At 45.4% G+C, this 21743-nt stretch overlaps 1 protein-coding gene across 2 annotated transcripts in view; it reads left to right on the top strand.

Annotated features, from left to right (window-relative positions):
* cd2ap (CD2-associated protein) overlaps positions 1 to 21743 on the top strand; it is a gene marked incomplete at its 5' end in the record, with an annotated part of 122138 nt that overhangs the window by 69928 nt on the left and 30467 nt on the right. For both annotated transcript variants that reach the window (XM_079525438.1, XM_079525437.1), the window contains 4 exons: positions 9615 to 9704; positions 10034 to 10087; positions 13687 to 13723; positions 18573 to 18635. In XM_079525438.1, the coding sequence (XP_079381564.1) occupies positions 9615 to 9704; positions 10034 to 10087; positions 13687 to 13723; positions 18573 to 18635 (244 nt within the window). The remainder of the gene's footprint in view (positions 1 to 9614; positions 9705 to 10033; positions 10088 to 13686; positions 13724 to 18572; positions 18636 to 21743) is intronic.

Below are 21743 nucleotides of genomic sequence, written 5' to 3'. Positions count from 1 at the left end.
ACGTAGACATTAATTTTCCATTATAAATGTAAATTAAAGTGGCTAACAGTTTTATAGAAAACTCAAACGTTGGATTAACCCATTTTGGGCGGGAACCCCTTTTGGTGTTAGCATTATGTTATGCTTTAGCTATTGAAAAATACCAGATCTACAAGCTCATAGCGCGCCACCGAGTGGCGCGCTATGAGCTTGTAGGTCTGCTATTTTTGAAAAATCAAAGAACGACTGACATAGAAACATAGCTTTTTCAGAAAACTGTCAGGATGTAGAAGACATTTTTAGAATCTGATCTCGGGTCAAAATGGGTTAACTAGTAAACGGTGTGCAGTATGTTCAACGACGGTGTGTAGTACCAGCTGTCACAGAATCGTTACTGTCATTACTGATAACGGTATATAAAAAAGCAGTCGTTTAAGCAGAAGTTTAATTTATACACAATCGCAACGGTGTCCCTTGCCAAAATGTACAGATCTTCAAGCTCCGATTCGTTCTTTTTGTCAAGCGAAACCATCGTACTACAAATATGGCTGCAAAACACTGCATAATGTATGCTGTGTAACTTGTGTTGAGTGAATGTTACCTTATGCAGAGCAAACATGCATGAATATCCTCAGACTCTGTCATGTCAGTCATTCTTAACCCATTTTGGGCGGGAACCCCTTTTGGTGTTAAAATTATGTTATAATTTAGCTATTGAAAAATAGCAGATCTACAAGCTCATAGCGCGCCACAGAGTGGCGCGCTACGAGCTTGTAGGTCTGCTATTTTTGAAAAAACGTGAAAATATTTATTTCAGAAAACAGGAGGATTTAGAAGATTTTTTTATTTATTTCGAGGTCAGGCCTAAATGGATTAACCTTTTTCTTTTTACTTTGATGTACACCACTGGAATGTAAGGCCAAAGGAGGTGTAGAGTAGACTGTCACCACTAGGACATGGAACACAGCCAGCTTGTATAGTCAGGGACGTGCACACATAGACATCAAAGGGGGCTTCAGCCCCTGCCCTTTTACCCGTCTGTAAAACAACTGCCCTCTCCAGACCACGAATGCAGCATTTACTACATGGTGAAAGAAATGCAAATGCCCCTCCTTTCCATGCCATACCGGAAGGCAGCGCTCGGTCTCCTGAACTTGAACGTAGCATTTTGCGTTGAACAAATGTGTTTTTCGAAATCCATGTCGTACACCGCATCTCCACTAGCTAAAGATTGCTGGGTTGCACCAAGGAAATAGCTGATCTACAAGCTCTCAACGCGTTGCAGTGCGTCTAAAAATGCCCTCTTACGGGATGTCAGCCCCTGCCTCTCTGCACATCCCTGTGTTCACTACTGAACACTGCATTGTGACTTGTGTGGTTTCGTTCCACAAATGGCACACATCATAACTTGCTGTCAAGCGCTTGGTGTTTGGTCAGGGAGACCACACTGTTAACACTCCCATCGCCCAGGACGAAGTTCTTTGTCCTTTCTATTAGTAACGCCCGACGCTCAGGACGAAGTATTGTCCTAAAGACGAAGTTTATTGATACGAGAACGGATCGCCTGGCTGTATAGCCCAGGCGCGCCTGCTGGGCTCTCCTCGTGATGCGCAAGAGTGAGACGTCATCAAAAAACTCCCTCCTCTGTTTAGCTGATGAAAACGAAAATCTTAAAACGTTCATAAATCATCCCGTCTTTTTCTGAAAAAAGATCCTGTGTTAGACGGCGCTCCGCGGTCCAGTCGCTAGTCTCGATAGATTTATTCTTGTCTCCCGTTGTTGTCGATCGACTCTAAAGTGCTGTGGCTATTGTTAGCTGCTACACAACATCATGAACTTCCGGCCGGTCCGTCCGGAAAAGGCGTCCGTGTTTATAAATCGACTGGGCGCATGAATGTAATGGATTAAATAGTTCCGGGCAATTAAAGTGTTAAATGGATGATATCTCTATCATGCCTAATACACTATTTATTTTCAATGTCAGTAGATGACACTTTCTCCCTAAGTCCTTTAACCCTGCGCATTAAGCATCGTACTTTCCACACAGTGTGAAAGAGGAAGGAAGCCTCATGCTTTTTTAACAAGCCTTTTAAGCGCTTTCCCCTCTTCAGGAAGGACATCCCTCTGTTCAAAGACAGGAAATGATCCATCACGTTTGACAGATTCCCTCATTCCCCTCTCTCTGTGTCTGTATTTCTGCATCACTGGGCCTCGTGGGAGATGGACACATTGTTTGCTGATCTCTCTCTCTGCACCCAGGCCCACTCATATGTAGATCTCTCTGTGCACCCAGGCCCACTCATATTTAGATCTCTCTCTGCACCCAGGCCCACTCATATTTAGATCTCTCTGTGCACCCAGGCCCACTCATATTTAGATCTCTCTCTGCACCCAGGCCCACTCATATTTAGATCTCTCTGTGCACACAGGCCCACTCATATTTAGATCTCTCTCTGCACCCAGGCCCACTCATATTTAGATCTCTCTGTGCACCCAGGCCCACTCATATTTAGATCTCTCTCTGCACCCAGGCCCACTCATATTTAGATCTCTCTGTGCACCCAGGCCCACTCATATTTAGATCTCTCTCTGCACCCCGGCCCACTCATATTTAGATCTCTCTCTGCACCCAGGCCCACTCATATTTAGATCTCTCTGTGCACCCAGGCCCACTCATATGTAGATCTCTCTGTGCACCCAGGCCCACTCATATTTAGATCTCTCTCTGCACCCAGGCCCACTCATATTTAGATCTCTCTCTGCACCCAGGCCCACTCATATTTAGATCTCTCTGTGCACCCAGGCCCACTCATATGTAGATATCTCTGTGCACCCAGGCCCACTCATATTTAGATCTCTCTCTGCACCCAGGCCCACTCTTATTTAGATCTCTCTCTGCACCCAGGCCCACTCATATTTAGATCTCTCTGTGCACCCAGGCCCACTCATATTTAGATATCTCTCTGCACCCAGGCCCACTCATATTTAGATCTCTCTCTGCACCCAGGCCCACTCATATTTAGATCTCTCTGCACCCAGGCCCACTCATATTTAGATCTCTCTCTCTGCACCCAGGCCCACTCATATTTAGATCTCTCTCTGCACCCAGGCCCACTCATATTTAGATCTCTGTGCACCCCGGCCCACTCATATTTAGATCTCTCTGTGCACACAGTCCCACTCATTATTTAGATCTCTCTGTGCACCCAGGCCCACTCATATTTAGATCTCTCTGTGCACCCAGGCCCACTCATATTTAGATCTCTCTCTCTGTGCACCCAGGCCCACTCATATTTAGATCTCTCTCTGCACCCAGGCCCACTCATATTTAGATCTCTCTCTGTGCACCCCGGCCCACTCATATGTAGATCTCTCTGTGCACCCAGGCCCACTCATATTTAGATCTCTCTCTGCACCCAGGCCCACTCATATTTAGATCTCTCTCTGCACCCAGGCCCACTCATATTTAGATATCTCTCTGCACCCAGGCCCACTCATATTTAGATCTCTCTGTGCACCCAGGCCCACTCATATTTAGATCTCTCTCTGCACCCAGGCCCACTCATATTTAGATCTCTCTCTGCACCCAGGCCCACTCATATTTAGATCTCTCTCTGCACCCAGGCCCACTCATATTTAGATCTCTCTCTGCACCCCGGCCCACTCATATTTAGATCTCTCTGTGCACCCAGGCCCACTCATATTTAGATCTCTCTCTGCACCCAGGCCCACTCATATTTAGATCTCTCTGTGCACCCAGGCCCACTCATATTTAGATCTCTCTCTGCACCCAGGCCCACTCATATTTAGATCTCTCTCTGCACCCCGGCCCACTCATATTTAGATCTCTCTCTGCACCCAGGCCCACTCATATTTAGATCTCTCTCTGCACCCCGGCCCACTCATATTTAGATCTCTCTCTGCACCCAGGCCCACTCATATTTAGATATCTCTCTCTGCACCCAGGCCCACTCATATTTAGATCTCTCTCTGCACCCAGGCCCACTCATATTTAGATCTCTCTGTGCACACAGTCCCACAGTCAGATCTGTCAACCAACTGGGATTATTGGTCTATTGATCTACCCAAGTTGTTGATGAGACCGTGTCTCAGGAACTAATTTGTCACTTTAAGTCCTAATTGTGTGAATTCGACTTAATGTGTGCTGCCTCAAGCCTCTTTTTCTTCACGGGCACTCAGAAGTGAAGTGTTTGTTTGGGAACTAGCAAGCAAAGAGAAGGGGGGGGTGTTTTTTTTTTTTTTTCTGTCCGGCAGTTCCAATTTAAATCTTGTTTGTGGTGGCTGTTTGTGACGCACGTGTGAGCCTATTTCAGCTGTGTTGCATTTCATCAAACATTGAGACATATTATAGTACATGTTTGATGACATCTTTGACATCGGTAATTGGTGGTCTAGGATTCTAATGAACCAAATGTTTAAATCATATGAATCAAACATAATAGTCCACACAATGTTAGCTCCCACTGTTTATTGCTGGATCAGTGTTTTCAATAACCTAAGGATCTTTTAGATTGTTAGATGATCAAAGTACTTTTTAATTCCTCCACACCTCCCCCCAAATAAGGAAAACATTTATGATGATCAAAGTATGTGTGCAAACATTTTTGAGTGGTGTAAACCACTCCTACAACTGGCTTTGTTAGTTTACGTGTCTGTTCGTACCGAAAAATGAGCATGGTTGCTATGGTCACCCAGTTCACACGGATTTTTTTTTAAATGCCAATATTCTGTTTGTCCTCAACCTGAAGACCAGATAGGAGGATCTACTCTACTTTGTAATATCAGTTCAGTTTACTTTTATTTATTTTATCACCCCGACAGTGTTTAAAAACACAGGGTAAGAAGAGGTGTACATACTGTAACAATAAAACCAATCAAACTAGGGGGAACCAGACAGTGGCCTTGGGGTTAGAGTGTCCGCCCTGAAACTGGGAGGTCGGGGTTCGATCCCCGGCCGGGTCATACCAAAGACTGTAAAAATGGGACCCAATGCCTCCTGCTTGGCACTCAACGCATCAATGGGTTGGATTGGGGGTCAAATCAACTAATGAGCTGCGGCTCACCGTTCCAAGAGATGGGTCAAATGCAGAGAACAAATTTCACTGCGGTAACGTCTGTGACTAATCGTACGACTTTGACTTTGGAATGCAAGGAAAAAAAGGTATCTCTAACAGCTGGAGGGAAAGCATTCCAGAGATGGGGTGCACCATGTGTGAACGCTCTGCCCCCAACTGTTTATTTTTATTTTTATTATGCTTTGTGACTGTGAGGTGACCAGCAACCTGGGAGCTTAGTGGTCGTCCAGGGATGTATGGTTCTATTAATTATGCTTTGTGACTGTGTGGTGACCAGCAACCTGGGAGCGTAGTGGTCGTCCAGGGATGTATGGTTCTATTAATTATGCTTTGTGACTGTGTGGTGACCAGCAACCTGGGATCGTAGTGGTCGTCCAGGGATGTATGGTTCTATTAATTATGCTTTGTGACTTTGTGGTGACCAGCAACCTGGGAGCATAGTGGTCGTCCAGGGATGTATGGTTCTATTAAACCATTTTGACCTGAGATCAGATTCTAAAAATTTCTTCTATGTCAGTCGTTCTTTGATTTTTCAAAAATAGCAGACCTACAAGCTCGTAGTGCGCCACTCGGTGGTGCGCTATGAGCTTGTAGATCTGCTATTTTCAATCGCTAAATTATAACATAATGCTAACACCGAAAGGGGTTCCCACCCAAAATGGGTTAAACTGGAAATGTGGGATGCAGCATTGAAGCTTTCTAGGTCAGGAGCAGCACCTGAAGTGGGCTCTGGCCTGTGTCGGCAGCCAGTGTAGTGCTATGAGTGCTTGGTGTGATGGCCTGTGTCTGCAGCCAGTGTAGTGCTATGAGTGCTTGGTGTGATGGCCTGTGTCGGCAGCCAGTGTAGTGCTATGAGTGCTTGGTGTGATGGCCTGTGTCTGCAGCCAGTGTAGTGCTATGAGTGCTTGGTGTGATGGCCTGTGTCTGCAGCCAGTGTAGTGCTATGAGTGCTTGTTGTGATGGCCTGTGTTGGCAGCCAGTGTAGTGCTATGAGTGCTTGGTGTGATGGCCTGTGTCTGCAGCCAGTGTAGTGCTATGAGTGCTTGGTGTGATGGCCTGTGTCGGCAGCCAGTGTAGTGCTATGAGTGCTTGGTGTGATGGCCTGTGTCGGCAGCCAGTGTAGTGCTATGAGTGCTTGGTGTGATGGCCTGTGTCGGCAGCCAGTGTAGTGCTATGAGTGCTTGGTGTGATGGCCTGTGTCGGCAGCCAGTGTAGTGCTATGAGTGCTTGGTGTGATGGCCTGTGTCTGCAGCCAGTGTAGTGCTATGAGTGCTTGGTGTGATGGCCTGTGTCTGCAGCCAGTGTAGTGCTATGAGTGCTTGGTGTGATGGCCTGTGTCTGCAGCCAGTGTAGTGCTATGAGTGCTTGGTGTGATGTGGTCGAGTTTCCTTTTCCTAGTTGGTACTCTAGCTGCTGCATGTTTGACTACTAGTCTAACGCCATTCATGGACCAGGGTTTTTCCGCGTCGGGAATTGATAGTGTTGGTTGGACGAATTCTAGCTATAGTTTGCGCCGCAGATGAAAGAAGGCAGATTTTGTCATGTTTCTTTTATATGGCAGGCTATATTTATGGTATATGAATATGTGAAGAGGTTGTTTGATTATATGAATATCGATTTTTGATAAACCCTTGCCTTCTGAAATTCCACGTTGGAGTAAAAAAAAAAAAACAGATAGTTTTGCAAATAACATTATTTATGTAGAAGGGAGTTCCAGCCGCGCCTCTAGCCTATAGCAGGCCAGTCTGGTGCATCTCAGGAGCAGGACATATAACATGCGAACAAGAAGGCACTGGAGCAGCTCAGACGATTCAGGCGATTTAGATCTTCGTCAGGTCATGACGAAGATGTAATTGACACATCGAAACGTTGTCGCTTTTTACCTGCACCCTGATATAATAAAATAAGGGCCTAAATTGTCTGAGCTGCTCCAGTGCCTTCTTGTTCGAACATTATTTATTTATTTGTATTTATCCCCATGCCAGCAAGCCAGTTGGCAGAGTAGATCAATGCATAATCTCATTGGGGAGCGACAAGGCCTATATTCAGGTCCCAAGACCCAGACTGTGACGCGCAGACCCACTTATAGCTGTCCAACTTCATTGCCTTCATCGCTAGAGGTTTGGCCCCTGGGTACGTCGTCCCTCTAGAACGGTGCACTCTGGCAGTAAGGCATTACTGCCACAGTTAGTCAGTCACAGAATGCCTTTAGTCCTAAACACAGCGTTTGCTCGCTTCACTCAGCACAACAGCCACTGAGACTCTGTTGAGGTATGATGCCTCTGACTCATGTCTAGTATTAAGTAACACCCAGAAGCAGGAATGTAGGAATCTGCTGCCATCTAGTGGGGACAGTGGAGAAATGATGGTAAAATAAGACCTTACTACTACTACTCGAGATGTGTTGTTTAGTGTAGTTGCTATAGGCATTGGGCAACACACTATCATTATTCTTTTCAAAATCTTTTTATTTCCGTTTTATAACAGTATGGGTGTCAAGTCACAGGTTCATAGAAAAAATAAAATATCAGATTTTAGTATCAGTGACTGAGGTAAACAAACGTAGCCTACTGTATGAATCACAGAGATCGTGGGCAGACATAATGAAAAGACTGTTATTGTGCAAAACATGCCCCTTCAAGACAAAAGAAAAACATTTTCTCCCCTTCAAGTCCCAATTTAGTATAGCCAATTCCCAATTCCCCAGCCTCTCTACAAGTACTCCATCTCTGCTAACCCCCACAATCAGTCATTGGGAGGGTGAAGAAAGCCTCGGGTCTCCTCCGATACCCGGGCCATCACATTATTATCATTATTAATTGTGTATTATTATTAGTGTGGTTGCCCAAAGGGCAAACAGACTAGTTATTGTCACACTTTCTTATTTTCCTTTTTCCGGAGTAACCTACCTAACTTCCGCTGTGATTGGCCGAGCTTTGCATAACAGTAGCTAATTGACTGTTTTTGGTTACGTAACCAACAACAGCTATGTTTTACAATCGTTTATAAAGACATGAATTCCCTTGCAGGGGCAGAAGACCAAACTATTCAATAGTTATAGATTTTCTTTCAAAATTACGACTTTTCTAGTTCTTAATATTATTATTATTACTAGAGTGGTGCCCGTAGGGCATGGGCCTATTTGGAACAATGCAAGTTGGAAATGAATGCCCCATTATGTCTGTGTCCCTTTTATGAACATATATGGAGTTATACTCCAAATATGGAGTCTATGCAGATGTCAGGCCAGCTCCATATATGGAGATATAGGGGTGATCAGGTCTGATCAATTGGGCTAATTTGGGCCCTGTCGGTGTATGAATGTGTGTGAATGGGTGAATGTAATGTAATGCACAATCTATGTAAACCTTGGATAAAGCCGCTATATAAATGCACCATTTACTCAAGGTCGGGCACCGCACTCCCTGTGGTGGTGTGAAAACGCACGTGTCGAATTTGAAGTCGGTGGGGCGAACGGTTCTCGAGTTAACGTGGATTACAGACGTACATACACACTTACAGAGACGTGGTGCTTTTATAGATGGATTTCTGCTTTGGGCTTTGGGTTTAAGAAAACTGACTGGTGCTATTTCACCCTTTCTAGTCATCTTAATCTTCATGTTGAAATGCACTTTCCTATGGGCACGAACAATTATCATTTCCGTTTATAGTTTTCCTCTTTACATTTTAGTTGTAGGAATAATATAAATACCACTAACGGTACTTCTAGTACTATTATATATTTATTTATACTTATCAGCTGCTACTTATAATGAATAATAGGCCTAATATTATTCTTTAGGCAAAGTAAAGAAATGTACCAGCAGTGGGGGGTCCTTTTAACCATTATAGCAATGTTCCGGTCTTACTCAGTGCACTGCAGGGGGCATGTAAATATTATATGAGTTGAGAGAGAGGGGGGGTGTGTGTGTGTGTGTGTGTGTGTGTGTGTGTGTGTGTGTGTGTGTGTGTGTGTGTGTGTGTGTGTGTGTGTGTGTGTGTGTGTGTGTGTGTGTGTGTGTGTGTGTGTGTGTGTGTGTGTGTGTGTGTGTGTGTGTGTGTGTGTGTGTGTGTGTGTGTGTGTGTGAAAATGGTTTCAAATGTTTGTTTTTTGCGTAAATATAAGCCCTACTACAAGAGTGTCAGACAAAAGTAGTGAAAATGGCAGATGTACAAATGAGCCTGTACTGTAGATCTGCTATAGCTTCACGCCTTCAAATGTTTAACACATTTTGACCTGAGATCAGATTCTAAATGTCTTCTACAATCTACATCCTGACAGTTTTCTGAAAAAGCTATGTTTCTATGTCAGTCGTTCTTCGACTTTTCAAAAATGGCAGACCTACAAGCTCATAGCGCGCCACTCGGTGGCGCGCTATGAGCTTGTAGATCTGCCATTTTTCAATAGCTAAAGCATAACATAATGCTAACACCAAAAGGGGTTCCCGCCCAGAATGTGTTAAAAATGTTTTTTTAATTAAAATGGAAAGTGTTCTTCAGTCTTCCTTCATGTCTGTCTGTCTGTGTGTTTGTTTACAGGACACAGGAGAGCCGGGCTGGTGGCGAGGGGAGGTCGGCGGCAGGGAGGGCGTTTTCCCTGACAATTTCGTTACAGAGATGGACAAAGAGGTGAGATGAGATTAACAAACTATGAAAGGGAATGAACACGTGTTGACACCTGCCACTGTGGATTATAGCTGGTGCGTGGCTAACACGAAGGCCCTGTTTGATTTAGCCCAATGCCTTTCCACATGGGCGGCAAGTAAGGTCCATTGATAATCTGGCTGATTGCTTTTGAGCCAAAGAGTGTATCAATGCTCAGACAACTGAACAACAACAACTGCATTGACCTACAAGCTCACACCATTGTGTGGTGAAGTAACCTAAAGTCTGCTTGTTAGGATAGCATAATCATGCCCCATACCAATATAAAATATGTTATGAATTGTTTTCTCCAGGCTCCCACACCACGAGGGTCGGTGAAATTATCCCCCAAACAGGACACTGAAGAGGTAAGATTCCCCAGCTGATGGTACAGTATGTGTGTAAAGAATGTCTTCCTGCAGAAGAGTGCATTGCAGATGACCCACTTTTATCATGAATTCCAAGCTCTCTGCATAATGAGATTACAGCTCATTGCTCACAATTCCGTGTGGAACAACACATGCCAAAACTGTTTGGAAATTCCATAGCAAAGTTAGAATACCGTACGTTAACTTACCACTGTAGATACTTTTTATTTTCCAAATCGTTTTGATTGTCCGAATGATGTGCTTGAAACTCTGAAGCACAATACCTCCCCTTTTCCATCAGGGATTGGCCTAGTCTAGCATCAGTAGTTGTTTGGTCTCCCATGCTGGAGACCGGGGTTCAAAACCTGGGTATGGCATTTTATGTATGCCTTGTGGCTTTAATATGCACCCTAAAATGTGTGTAATTAGCCACTCCAAAGTAGCACCCCAATATGCCTCATTATTACCAGCCTTGAAGAGCTACTACCAGCAACACACAGGCAGCCATTGTATAGTACAATTAAAAAATATAAAAACATGTGTACACACATATTGACGCTGTCGGACAGAAACCTCACACTATTTTTCTATTTTCATGACTCTTTCCAGTCACTTAACGTCCTACTTTGTTGTACAAGACTGACAAGCAAAAGTAGTGAACATAGCCGATGTGATGCGTTGTGGGCTTCCAGATCTCCTATTTTTAACCCATTTTGGGGGCGGGAACCCCTTTTGGTGTTAGCATTATGTTATGCTTTAGCTATTGAAAAATAGCAGATCTACAAGCTCATAGCGCGCCACCGAGTGGCGCGCTACGAGCTTGTAGGTCTGCTATTTTTGAAAAATCGAAGAACGACTGACATAGAAACATAGCTTTTTCAGAAAACTGTCAGGATGTATAGAAGACATTTTTAGAATCTGATCTCAGGTCAAAATGGGTTAAGATGTTTTGTTAGTTCCTGTAAATCAACAGTGTTGGACATACAAGGTTTGCACCTGATAGCGACGATATAATATATACGGCTTTACGCATGCTAGATGATGTACACTTCCTGTCCCCCTTCATCCCGCTGGGACAGTTTCAGAGATTGGTCTAGTCTTTTTATGTGCGTTTGCACCGTCAAAAGGCAACTGAATTGTAGCCTTAAATCTCTGTCTATTCATGTAATCTTGTTGAATTTGTCCCTTTTTATCAGGTACTTTATTGTCTGCTAGCAGTTAGCATTTATGAAGTTCCCAGTGCCACCATACGCGTTCATTTTAAGAGTCAGAGTTTTCCCGCCCCGCCCCCCACACACACTCACCACACACACTTTAGTATCATTGGCACAAGCACACACTGTTTAACTTTCGTCAGAAGCTTTTACATGGCGGGAGCGTCGCGGTATAAAGGCACAAATTACATCCGAAATTTGGATGGCAGAAGTTCCACCAAGTACAGCTTTCCTGGATTAAGATTTATGGACGCTTTACACAGTGATATTTTCAATCCCATAGCTGGAGCGGTGGGGCGTTGCCATAGCAACCGGACCAATGTTAAAAGCTGCCGTGGGACTCAACCATTATATAGACGGAGTATACGTTGGGGTCCGTATATATACGGACCTGGGATATAACGTCACCTAGCAGCGGGGTCCGTATATATACGGACCCGGCGAAAAAATAATTAAGAACAAACCGTAACACAGTCATGGTAATCGTTGTTTGTGCTTGTCACTGGAATTGAGAGTGAAAGACGGTCTATCACTCTGCATCAGCAGACACATTTAGCTACGTCCTCATCATAAACACTTGAAAGTGCAAATGCAAACGAAAGTTGCTTTTTCTTTTCCTGTAGGCGTTTTGACATTCCACACTGCAAGGGGCCCACAACACACATTCTGACAGGCATGGTTGTACATTAAACAAGCCTAACCAGGCTTGTTTGGATAACGTGATGGGATTGTTACAGTTGTCAGCCGTCAACCGTATCGGCACCGATTATTGCGCCCGCGGGGGCTTTGATTCCATCCAACAAGGAAATGTGTTAACCCATTTTGACCTGGGAACGATTCTATAAATGTCTTCTACATCCTGACAGTTTTCTGAAAAAGCTATGTTTCTGTCAGCCGTTCTTCGATTTTTCAAAAATAGCAGATCTACAAGCTCATAGCGCGCCACTCGGTGGCGTGCTATGAGCTTGTAGATCTGCTATTTTTCAATAGCTAAAGCATACCATAATGCTAACACCAAAAGGGGTTCCCGCCCAGAATGTGTTAAGATGATGAGGCTGCTGCCTTTAGGCAGGAGATGTCAAATAACTCTCAGAATACTAGAATCTAAATGCTATTTCAGGGAAGAAGGGACTTGATAAGAGTTAGATAAGCAGCTGACCGTGCATACATTAATTGGCAACCATAATGGAGTGTCAATATTTGATGTGTAATACTGTCATGTTATACATTAAATTATACTGTGAAATTATAAATGAAACTGTCACATTATAATAACAAATCTACAAGCAACATGATTTATAGGGCTTGTAGTGCCCAAAGTCCTGTACTAAAGGCACTGCGTGGTATACTGATGGCAAGGAGGTGTTCAGACGTGTGCTGATAAACTGAAGTCCAAACTGTGAATTCATAAATACCGGTAAACAATATTTATTTTCACAGCCGATCTGTCACCTCAGCATTCAATAAATACTTAAATAAACAATCAAACGTCCAGAATACAGACCACAGCTCCTGTTGCACAGTTAAAAACAGTGTGCCAATCAGTAACACCTGCTGCTTGATTGGGGACGCATTAAATACACGCAGGCAACCTTGGCCATGCCCTGTGGTGACATCATCAAATCATCAATTAGTATAAACCCATAGACATCATATAGCTCTTACATAGCATCTTATATATACTGTAGAATCTGTACTGTAAAGTACTTAAGTACAGATTCTGTACTTAAGTACAGTACTTAAGTACATTTACTCTGTAAATGTCCACCTCTGGATATACTGTATATTCTTAAGAAAATGCTTTCCTCGCTGTGTTTTTATAAATGCCATTATTATGATTATCGGTCTACAGCTGAGCTTTTAGATCTGCCATTTTTCACCATTTCTGAAAAAAGGCGTTCCATTCCGTGACATGTAGTGGTTTTGGACATACAAGGTTTCCATCTGACAGCAACGATAAGAAATGATGTATCAAAGTAGCCACAGATATAATTATGGCATGATGCTTGTAAGACCTGTCTCAATGCACTTAGGAGGTGTTTGATTAGAGACAACCTTTCATTATCCTTTCAATTGGGAATATGACATAATGACATAGTCGTGCTATGCCCTACCTAGCATGATGTGTCCAGGGCCACGCTACGTATTCATCATTAGATTAGTCCTTCCACAAGAACTGGTCCACAAATGCCATATTGCAATTACATATGCATTTAATTGGCCTGATGTTTCGTGTTCCCTGTGGACATAAGGAAAAACTAATTAACGATTGTCCATTGGCATTTTAAACTAATGAAAGTCGGTACATCTCAGTGAGAGTCATGCTCTGACTCTGATTGACCCAATCAATTTATTTTGTCTTCTCTTCTCTCTCCCCTCTTATAGAAACCCAAGAAGCCACCGCCGCCTTCTAAAAGTGTCGGTAAGGAAACTACTTATCTTCTAAAGCCCACTCTTTCCACTCTGCAGTCACCTCAGGGGAATGTCCCAAGTATAAATTGGTTGAACAGATTTTCACATAACACAGAGTGCCACCTGGTGGACGAAAGTGGTGGTGCTTGCCTTGGGTGCCACGCGATGAGAATGAATTCCACTATGACGCGCGTCCGGTTTTGGGTTCCATCTTGGATGCTAAAGTATTAGCGTTAATGCTAGTGAGCTAAATTGAGGTCAATCCCTGCTCTATAAAACGTGTTCCAATCTCGATCACCGGATAATTACAAATCACCGGATAATCGGCGATTTGTTCAAAACTACGGACGGCACCGTAGTGCCGTCCGAGAGACGAGCGTGCAAAGGCCGCGTCTAATACAGAAGCTAATGGCTACAGAGAAACGGAAGCAGTGCTGGCGAGGCCAGGTGCAGTACTTAGTTCAGACTAGTCATTGGTCCGACAAACGACAACCTACCTCAAACCCTAACCTAACCATAACCGCAAGCACGGGAGCAGCGCATGTTCGAGCGGTTCCCGCATGTCGGACTAATGCTCCGTCGGAATTACGTGCGGAACCCGGCGAGGCCTTAGCCAGCGTCCGTAGCAACCGGATTGATTCCAAAAATGAAGCGTAGCGAGGCATATAGATATATCACACGCCTTAAGACGAGCCTACTCGTCATGAGCGCCCCGCATAATTAGTTTATAGGACGAGTATAACTGTCAATAGCACCAAATGTGTTAAATAATTTTTCTGGAGACCCCCTTGCTTCCCCCAGAGGGACCCCTGGAGGTCTCCAGATCCCACTTTGAGAACCACCGTTGAACAGATCTGAGGGTTTGTTTGTTCTGGAAGAATCAGAAGCAGCCAGAGCTGGAGGGGACAACACGTTGCCCTTCAGGGATTGCATCCATTTGACCAAGATGTGTGCTTTGTTTTACAGTGGCTTGCTTTCCACCCAACCCCCTATTATCACCCCTAAACAACACCACTACTGAGCAAACACACAGACGAGACTAAAAGCCCTGCTAGCGGCCCCTGAAGGCTCTGCTGATCCTTGCGGCCAACCAGATCAAAGTGCCTTGAACCGGCTGACATCGTCATCGCCCTAGAATCCCCCTTGACTACACATTTACTGCTATTGACTACATCATATCTATAGCACCTTAAAACATGAGGTAATTAGACTAGTCACTAGTCCTTAGGCGCGATTCATACTCCTATTTTAGAGCCGAATAAAAGTCGGTTCGGCTCTGTAGAGCCTACAATGTGACGTCATTTGAGGTTCGGGGGGGCGGGTACCGTCCTAAAGTCGGCTCTTCGGTGCTACTGAAAATTTCTGACGCGCCGAAATCATTTCGGCACTACAGCGGTAAAATAGGAGCATGAGGCCCTTACCCGTTTGAATATATAAACACCGAATTATGTACAGTGTGGGTAATGTGATGTAATAGATCACATTGATTGGAAGGGAATTGCTAACGGATGAGCTTGGGAAATTGGGATGGGCACAAAATTGATATTATTATTATTAGGCAAGTGGTCCGCGAAGCATTCCCTGGGGGCGGGGGGTCTGTGTATTCCTGGGACTCACATAAATATGTCTCTCTCTGATACACACACACACACACACACACACACAGTGCTCCGTCGTTGCCATAGATAGAGTTGTGTCATTTAACCCAGCCAGCTTGTGTGGTTTGACACACACAACCTGTCGTTGCAAGACACACACCCGTGTGTTGCTGATAGACAGATAATCCATCCGATTTTGTCCTGCCGTTCATTTTATCACATTAGGTGCAGGGCAGGCTGCTGAGTTTATAGTAGCCTATTGTAACATTGTCCCTTGGCTTTGACTACTTCAGACAGGACGTCTGTAACAGCGCGTCACCAGGCTTTCAGCTGCCTGTCTGCCACGCACCCCCCACCACACCTCGGCGTGGTGGTGGTGGTGGGGGGAGATCTTTGGCTTTTTGCAGGGGATGCCTTCGCTGTTTCACCTGCGTTTGGTTTGAAGTTATATCGAGTGACATTCGAACATTGCAAACTTTTCAAATAACTTTAGTATGCAGGTTGGCAGAGGAAGTGTAGCGCCCAGTATCTAAAATCTAAAATAGAGGTATACGGAAGGGACTAAGTATTAACTAATAAATATAATTAACAGCGTTACATTTGTTAAATTGAAAAAGGGCTTTGAGAGGCTGTGCATGATGGAATGGTCAATGTTTGTGTTCAAATGCAGATCAACTGGCCAAGCCAGTGAGGAGCAGGGGGGCAATAACAGACAGACAGACAGACATTTGCTTAATTTAAGTAGGATACTCTATAGATGTACATGCGTTTGGCACTGACATGTTTGAATGTCCATTGTCCAACTCCCTCCTTTCAAAATTAATTAATTTGTGTGCAATTATTAGCTCAAGGATAGTGTGTTTTGTGTGTGTGCCATTTCTATGCTTCATTTCAGATGGGTCAGTGTAGACACAGACTAGAGACAATTTTACAATTACAATTTAGGCATTTAGCAGACGCTCTTAATCCAGAGCGACTTACATTAAGCAAGAGACAGGAAATGAAAGGTAGAGATATGAGAAACATGCGAGACGAGACAGATATTGGATTCAAAGGATAATTGTGATCTGTGTAATCAGATGAAACTGAGCCACCAGGCCACCCATTCAGCACATTTGCCCAAAATTGTGACGTGAGGGTTAATGAGGTTAACAAAGTGTGTTTTATGAAATTGTTACATTGTAATATCAAACATGAATAATTACCAAACACATCAAAGTCTACATTTCCCTAAAGGAAATGCATGCATTTCATTTAACCAGGAGCAGGAATATCGTAAACTGAGGCATGGATTTCCATCCAGCCAATGGAACCCTGGATGCAGCAACAAGGATCTCAAGACATAATTTACAATTCAGGCATTTAGAAGATGCTCTTAATTTTACAATAAGCAACACAAACTGCATAAATGCATAGAAATAGTCATCTATGAATCTAGGATCACAAGTAAACTAAAGGCTCATACGTAGTCTGGATTTCCGGTGGTGAGGTGACCACCGAACTACAACATGACGTCACGAGCCGCGGTGAAGAGCAAACCACCGCCACCGCGCCAGCCCTTCTCTCTGTTTTTACTCACCACCGCTCAATGTTATTTCATTGGTGGTCACCTCACCACCGAAAATCCAGACTATGAATAGGCCTTCAGAATCAATCATCCGTCTAACAGTAGAATATCCGTACATTGAAACTTTAAAAAACTATAGAACGCCAGATCAATAATGTCTACATAACATGCTATCTAAATTACAATTCAAAGTCTGGGTGGCTCAGACTTTGAAGACACCTTTGGTGTCTTTGTAGACCAACATCAGTGTTGTGTACTCAGTAACTGGGAGCCAATGGAGGGAGCGGAAAAGGGGGGAGACATGTGACATTTTTGGTTGGTTGAAGTCGACCAAGCGTGTTGTGGCATTTTGGATCAATTTGGAGAGGCTTAAGGAGCTGGGCTGACTCCTGGGTGAGGAAGGGTCTATATCCTTCAGATGTTATAGAGTGTAAACCTAGAGGATTGAGTCACTGCTGTGGTGTGTGTGTGTGTGCCTTGAAGGAGAGCTGACTGTCCAGGACTAGCCTCGCGTTGCGATACTAATATACCACTGCGCTGGGCTAAATCCGCCTCGGGACATATGCAATAGGGGTGGGTGAAGTGTTTTACTTTAATGGTATTATGCAATATGCTATTTCAGTAATGCTGTACATATAGTCATGTAATCAGTGCTTGTACACGGAATGTGTTAACCACAGAAACTACAGAGTCTGCAGGTGGTCTGAATGCTGCTCTGCTTCGAGATGTGGTATCTAGGGCAGATAACTAACTACTGTATATGCAGCGTAATCTTTAGTTAAAGTGCCAGAAGTGAGGTTTTGTTTCCCTTATCTTAAGTAGCAAAGACATTCATATTGCCGAGTGCTGCAGGCTTGTTCCGTACACAGCTTGCAATCAATACCCAACATCTGTACAGAACACAGTTCATCAATACATTGTGCATAATGCATGCATGGATTTTGCTCACTTTTACTGCTCTGCACAGGAAATACTGCAAAAGTGTGCCTCCGCACCTTCTGCTGCCGTGTGTGTGTGTGTGTGTGTGTGTGTGTGTGTGTGTGTGTGTGTGTGTGTGTGTGTGTGTGTGTGTGTGTGTGTGTGTGTGTGTGTGTGTGTGTGTGTGTGTGTGTGTGTGTGTGTGTGTGTGTGTGTGTGTGTGTGTGTGTGTGTGTGTGTGTGTGTGTGTGTGTGTTGCAAAGAGACGTGTTTTATCGTTTGTGAGTGTCTGTACATTTGAGAATCGGAAATCAGTGGTTGCATGTTTTTAGTCTTGAAAGGGGATGGAATCAAAGAGAATATGGATAAAGACAGACTGTATGCACATGTCCCTTTTTTAATGCACTAACCACACCAAAGGGTCACCATGCAATTCCTTGGGTCAAAACGGTTGCAAGGAGTTAACGCTAAAACCGTCTCGACATTGAATTCCATTGAATTCCAAGCGTTGAATCACTTGGGTCAAGGTGCAACAAGACATATCACACCGCAGGGACAACGCTATAACCGTCTTGACCCTTTGGTGTGGTTAGGGCAAGGCTGTGTGTGCGCGCGTGTGTGTGTGTGTGTGTGTGTGTGTGTTCGTCTTCCTTGTATAGCAGAAACTGAGGTGTAGGTGTGTTGTGTACTACCTCACACAGATTCTTCCGTCAGACTTTGATCACAGAGGTTAGTCAGACGGCATCATTGATTGTGAACCATGTTTCGTTTCTCAGCCATGAAGCCAGATGTCCCCAGTGCCGACAAGAAGCCACATCTTGCCAGGCTAGAGGAAAAAGGTAAAAAAACGCCTTACGCCTTTCTTTCTCTCCCTCTACACCCTCCATCCTTTTCTCCCTCTTTTACCTTCTTCTATGCCTCTTGTCCCCCATCCCTTAGTTCTTTACCATTATTGCCAATTTACATCACTGCTTCTCCTTGCTGATGGTGGAGTTGGTGTCAATCTAGGCAAATATGAAGATTCGCAGGGCTACGGGGTTCCTGTACTTCAAAGTGCCCCTCTTTGAAGTTGATGCTGGCTTGCAAGAATTTGAATTCTTTGATTATGGATTCCTTTAAACATAAAATTCTGGATTGACTGTGGGCCTAATGGGTATGTTTGAAGGACCAGTTCAAAAGGCCACAGGGGACACCCATTATATATATATATATGTGGCAGATAGAGGGTGGGGAGCCGAGATGGAGAAGAGAGGGGGATGGTTTTGGGATGTGATATCCCCGAATGGGCATGGACTAGTGGATACAATTAATTGTAATACCGTTCTAAAACAATGCAACTGAAACTACTGGTTATAACATAATTAACACTTTACTTGTCCCTCTAGGTCAGAGTTATTTTGCAGCATAAGCTCAGGCATTTTAAGTGCAACAAAAACATACTATCATAAAAAAAGGTTTAAAAATGCGCATGTCGCACGCACACACACACACTCTCTTTCTCACTCTGTCTCTCACACACACACGTCACACACACACACACGTGCGTGCATCGCTCCATTGTGCCTGTTGCTGTCAAAGTGTCTGTTATGACTCATGCTAGAACCCGCTTTCTCCAAAACTACACACAGACACACACACACACTCACACACACACACAGACACACACACACACACACTCACACAGACACAGACACACACACACACACACTCACACACACACACACACACACACACATAATACAGCATATGCAGTGCACGCACGTTGCACATGACCTTCACCATATCCGGACCAATCAGCCGTATTCTGTGTGGCACAGCTAACTGGCCTCTGTCACCACCTTGCGACAGACAATTAGTTTAAGTTACTATGCATTGCACAGTGGCAGCAGGTTGCAAACTAATGATAAGGGTGACGTGAAAAAGAGCCATTTTTAACACACTTGGCGCCATTGGCATAGATGTACCGCAATTGGTCTTTTGTGGTGCTTATGAGCGATCGAGTCATGATGCTACTTACATTAGCACTGGGTTGCTAGGTGATGTTGTCAGTAGCAATGGAGCGCGCCATCTTTAATTTCACGCGCACCTGCGCCCACTTACTGTTTCTATCGACCGCCTTTATCTCCAATTCCTTGTCCCAGTTGGCATTTCTGGTCAAAGCAAGGTTTATTCCACGGCCTATAGCCAATGCTGTAATCGTCGCTGTAGTCCTTTCTCAACGTGGAGTGGTAGATCTGGATGTGGTCCGACACCAATGTTTTTTGCAGCAAATTTTAGTTTTAGTCATAGTCTCTTGGAATAGTTTTCATTTAGTTTTAGTCACCTGGAATGTTTTAGTGTTAGTCTGGTTTTAGTCGACTATCATAAGATTTTAGTCGATTAAATCTGCAGTTGATTTAGGCTGGCGTGAATTATGTAAGGGATAATATCTGGCTAGGTGGTCATTGTCGGGATATAATTCACCTTCAGGGAGTTTAACCCCGAGGTGGTTAAACTCCCTGAAGGTGAATTATATCCCGACAATGACCACCTAGCCAGATATTATCCCGCTTATTACATGGCTACCTAACATAAATTAATACATTGACCCAAAACACAACAAATTTTCGGGTACTGCTTCGTCTATTTCTCGCTCAAATGTTTTCAAAAACATTTTTGAGAGCAATGTTTAGCTGTAAATGACATTGTGTGTCACTAGTGTGTGTGTGTGTGTGTGTGTGTTTACATGGCTGTCATGTTGGAAACAGCAGTAAATCAAGCGGGGCGCAGCTGGTGCTCAGAGGCAGGGGCGTAACTACCGTGACGCAGACAACGCAACTGCGTGGGGGCCCAGAGGCAAGGGGGGCACACGGCCACGTGGGGGCCCAGAGGGGGGCACACGGCCACGTGGGGGCCCAGAGGGGGGCACACGGCCACGTGGGGGCCCAGAGGGGGGCACACGGCCACGTGGGGGCCCAGAGGCAAGGGGGGCACACGGCCACGTGGGGGCCCAGAGGCAAGGGGGGCACACGGCCACGTGGGGGCCCAGAGGCAAGGGGGGCACACGGCCACGTGGGGGCCCAGAGGCAAGGGGGGCACACGGCCACGTGGGGGCCCAGAGGCAAGGGGGGCACGCGGCCACGTGGGGGCCCAGAGGCAAGGGGGGCACGCGGCCACGTGGGGGCCCAGAGGCAAGGGGGGCACGCGGCCACGTGGGGGCCCAGAGGCAAGGGGGGCACGCGGCCACGTGGGGGCCCAGAGGCAAGGGGGGCACGCGGCCACGTGGGGGCCCAGAGGCAAGGGAAGCACGCGGCCACGTGGGGGCCCAGAGGCAAGGGGGGCACGCGGCCACGTGGGGGCCCAGAGGCAAGGGGGGCACGCGGCCACGTGGGGGCCCAGAGGCAAGGGGGGCACGCGGCCACGTGGGGGCCCAGAGGCAAGGGGGGCACGCGGCCACGTGGGGGCCCAGAGGCAAGGGGGGCACGCGGCCGCCCACCTGTGCCGTCTCTGAAATTATAATACAGAGATGCAATGACAGTTGAGTTGAACAAACTTTGGCGGAGCCTAGTGGTGGCTGCTGCTATAGCACACACAGCCACACATGTGCCCCACCTCCCTCCCAACAGCTCTGTTAGAGCGTAGGGCTGTAGTCTAATAATGTGAAGGAAGTCAGTAGTGTCTGTGGCGCACCGCGAGTGTGCATGCAGTGGGCTTTCCCAGTCCCGTGTCCCGACAGCCAGGTACGTGCACAAATCACTACAATTGTACAGTGCCCTGCTGTTTATAAACCAAAACGCAGTTTGGGGCTTGTTTTTACAGCCTGCAGCTGCTACTCTGTTCACAATTGCGACAGGTACCGTCCGTCACAACTGCGATCGTGCGGGGGGGGGGGGGGGGGGGGGCTGGGGGTTGGGTTGGGTTTGTCGGGGGCACTCGCTGATCAGCCTGCGTCAGGGCCCAGTGACGTC

Source organism: Electrona antarctica (assembly GCF_951216825.1).
Source record: "Electrona antarctica genome assembly, chromosome: 17".
NCBI classification, from domain to species: Eukaryota; Metazoa; Chordata; class Actinopteri; order Myctophiformes; family Myctophidae; genus Electrona; species Electrona antarctica.
This window is presented reverse-complemented; position numbering and strand designations above follow the sequence as displayed.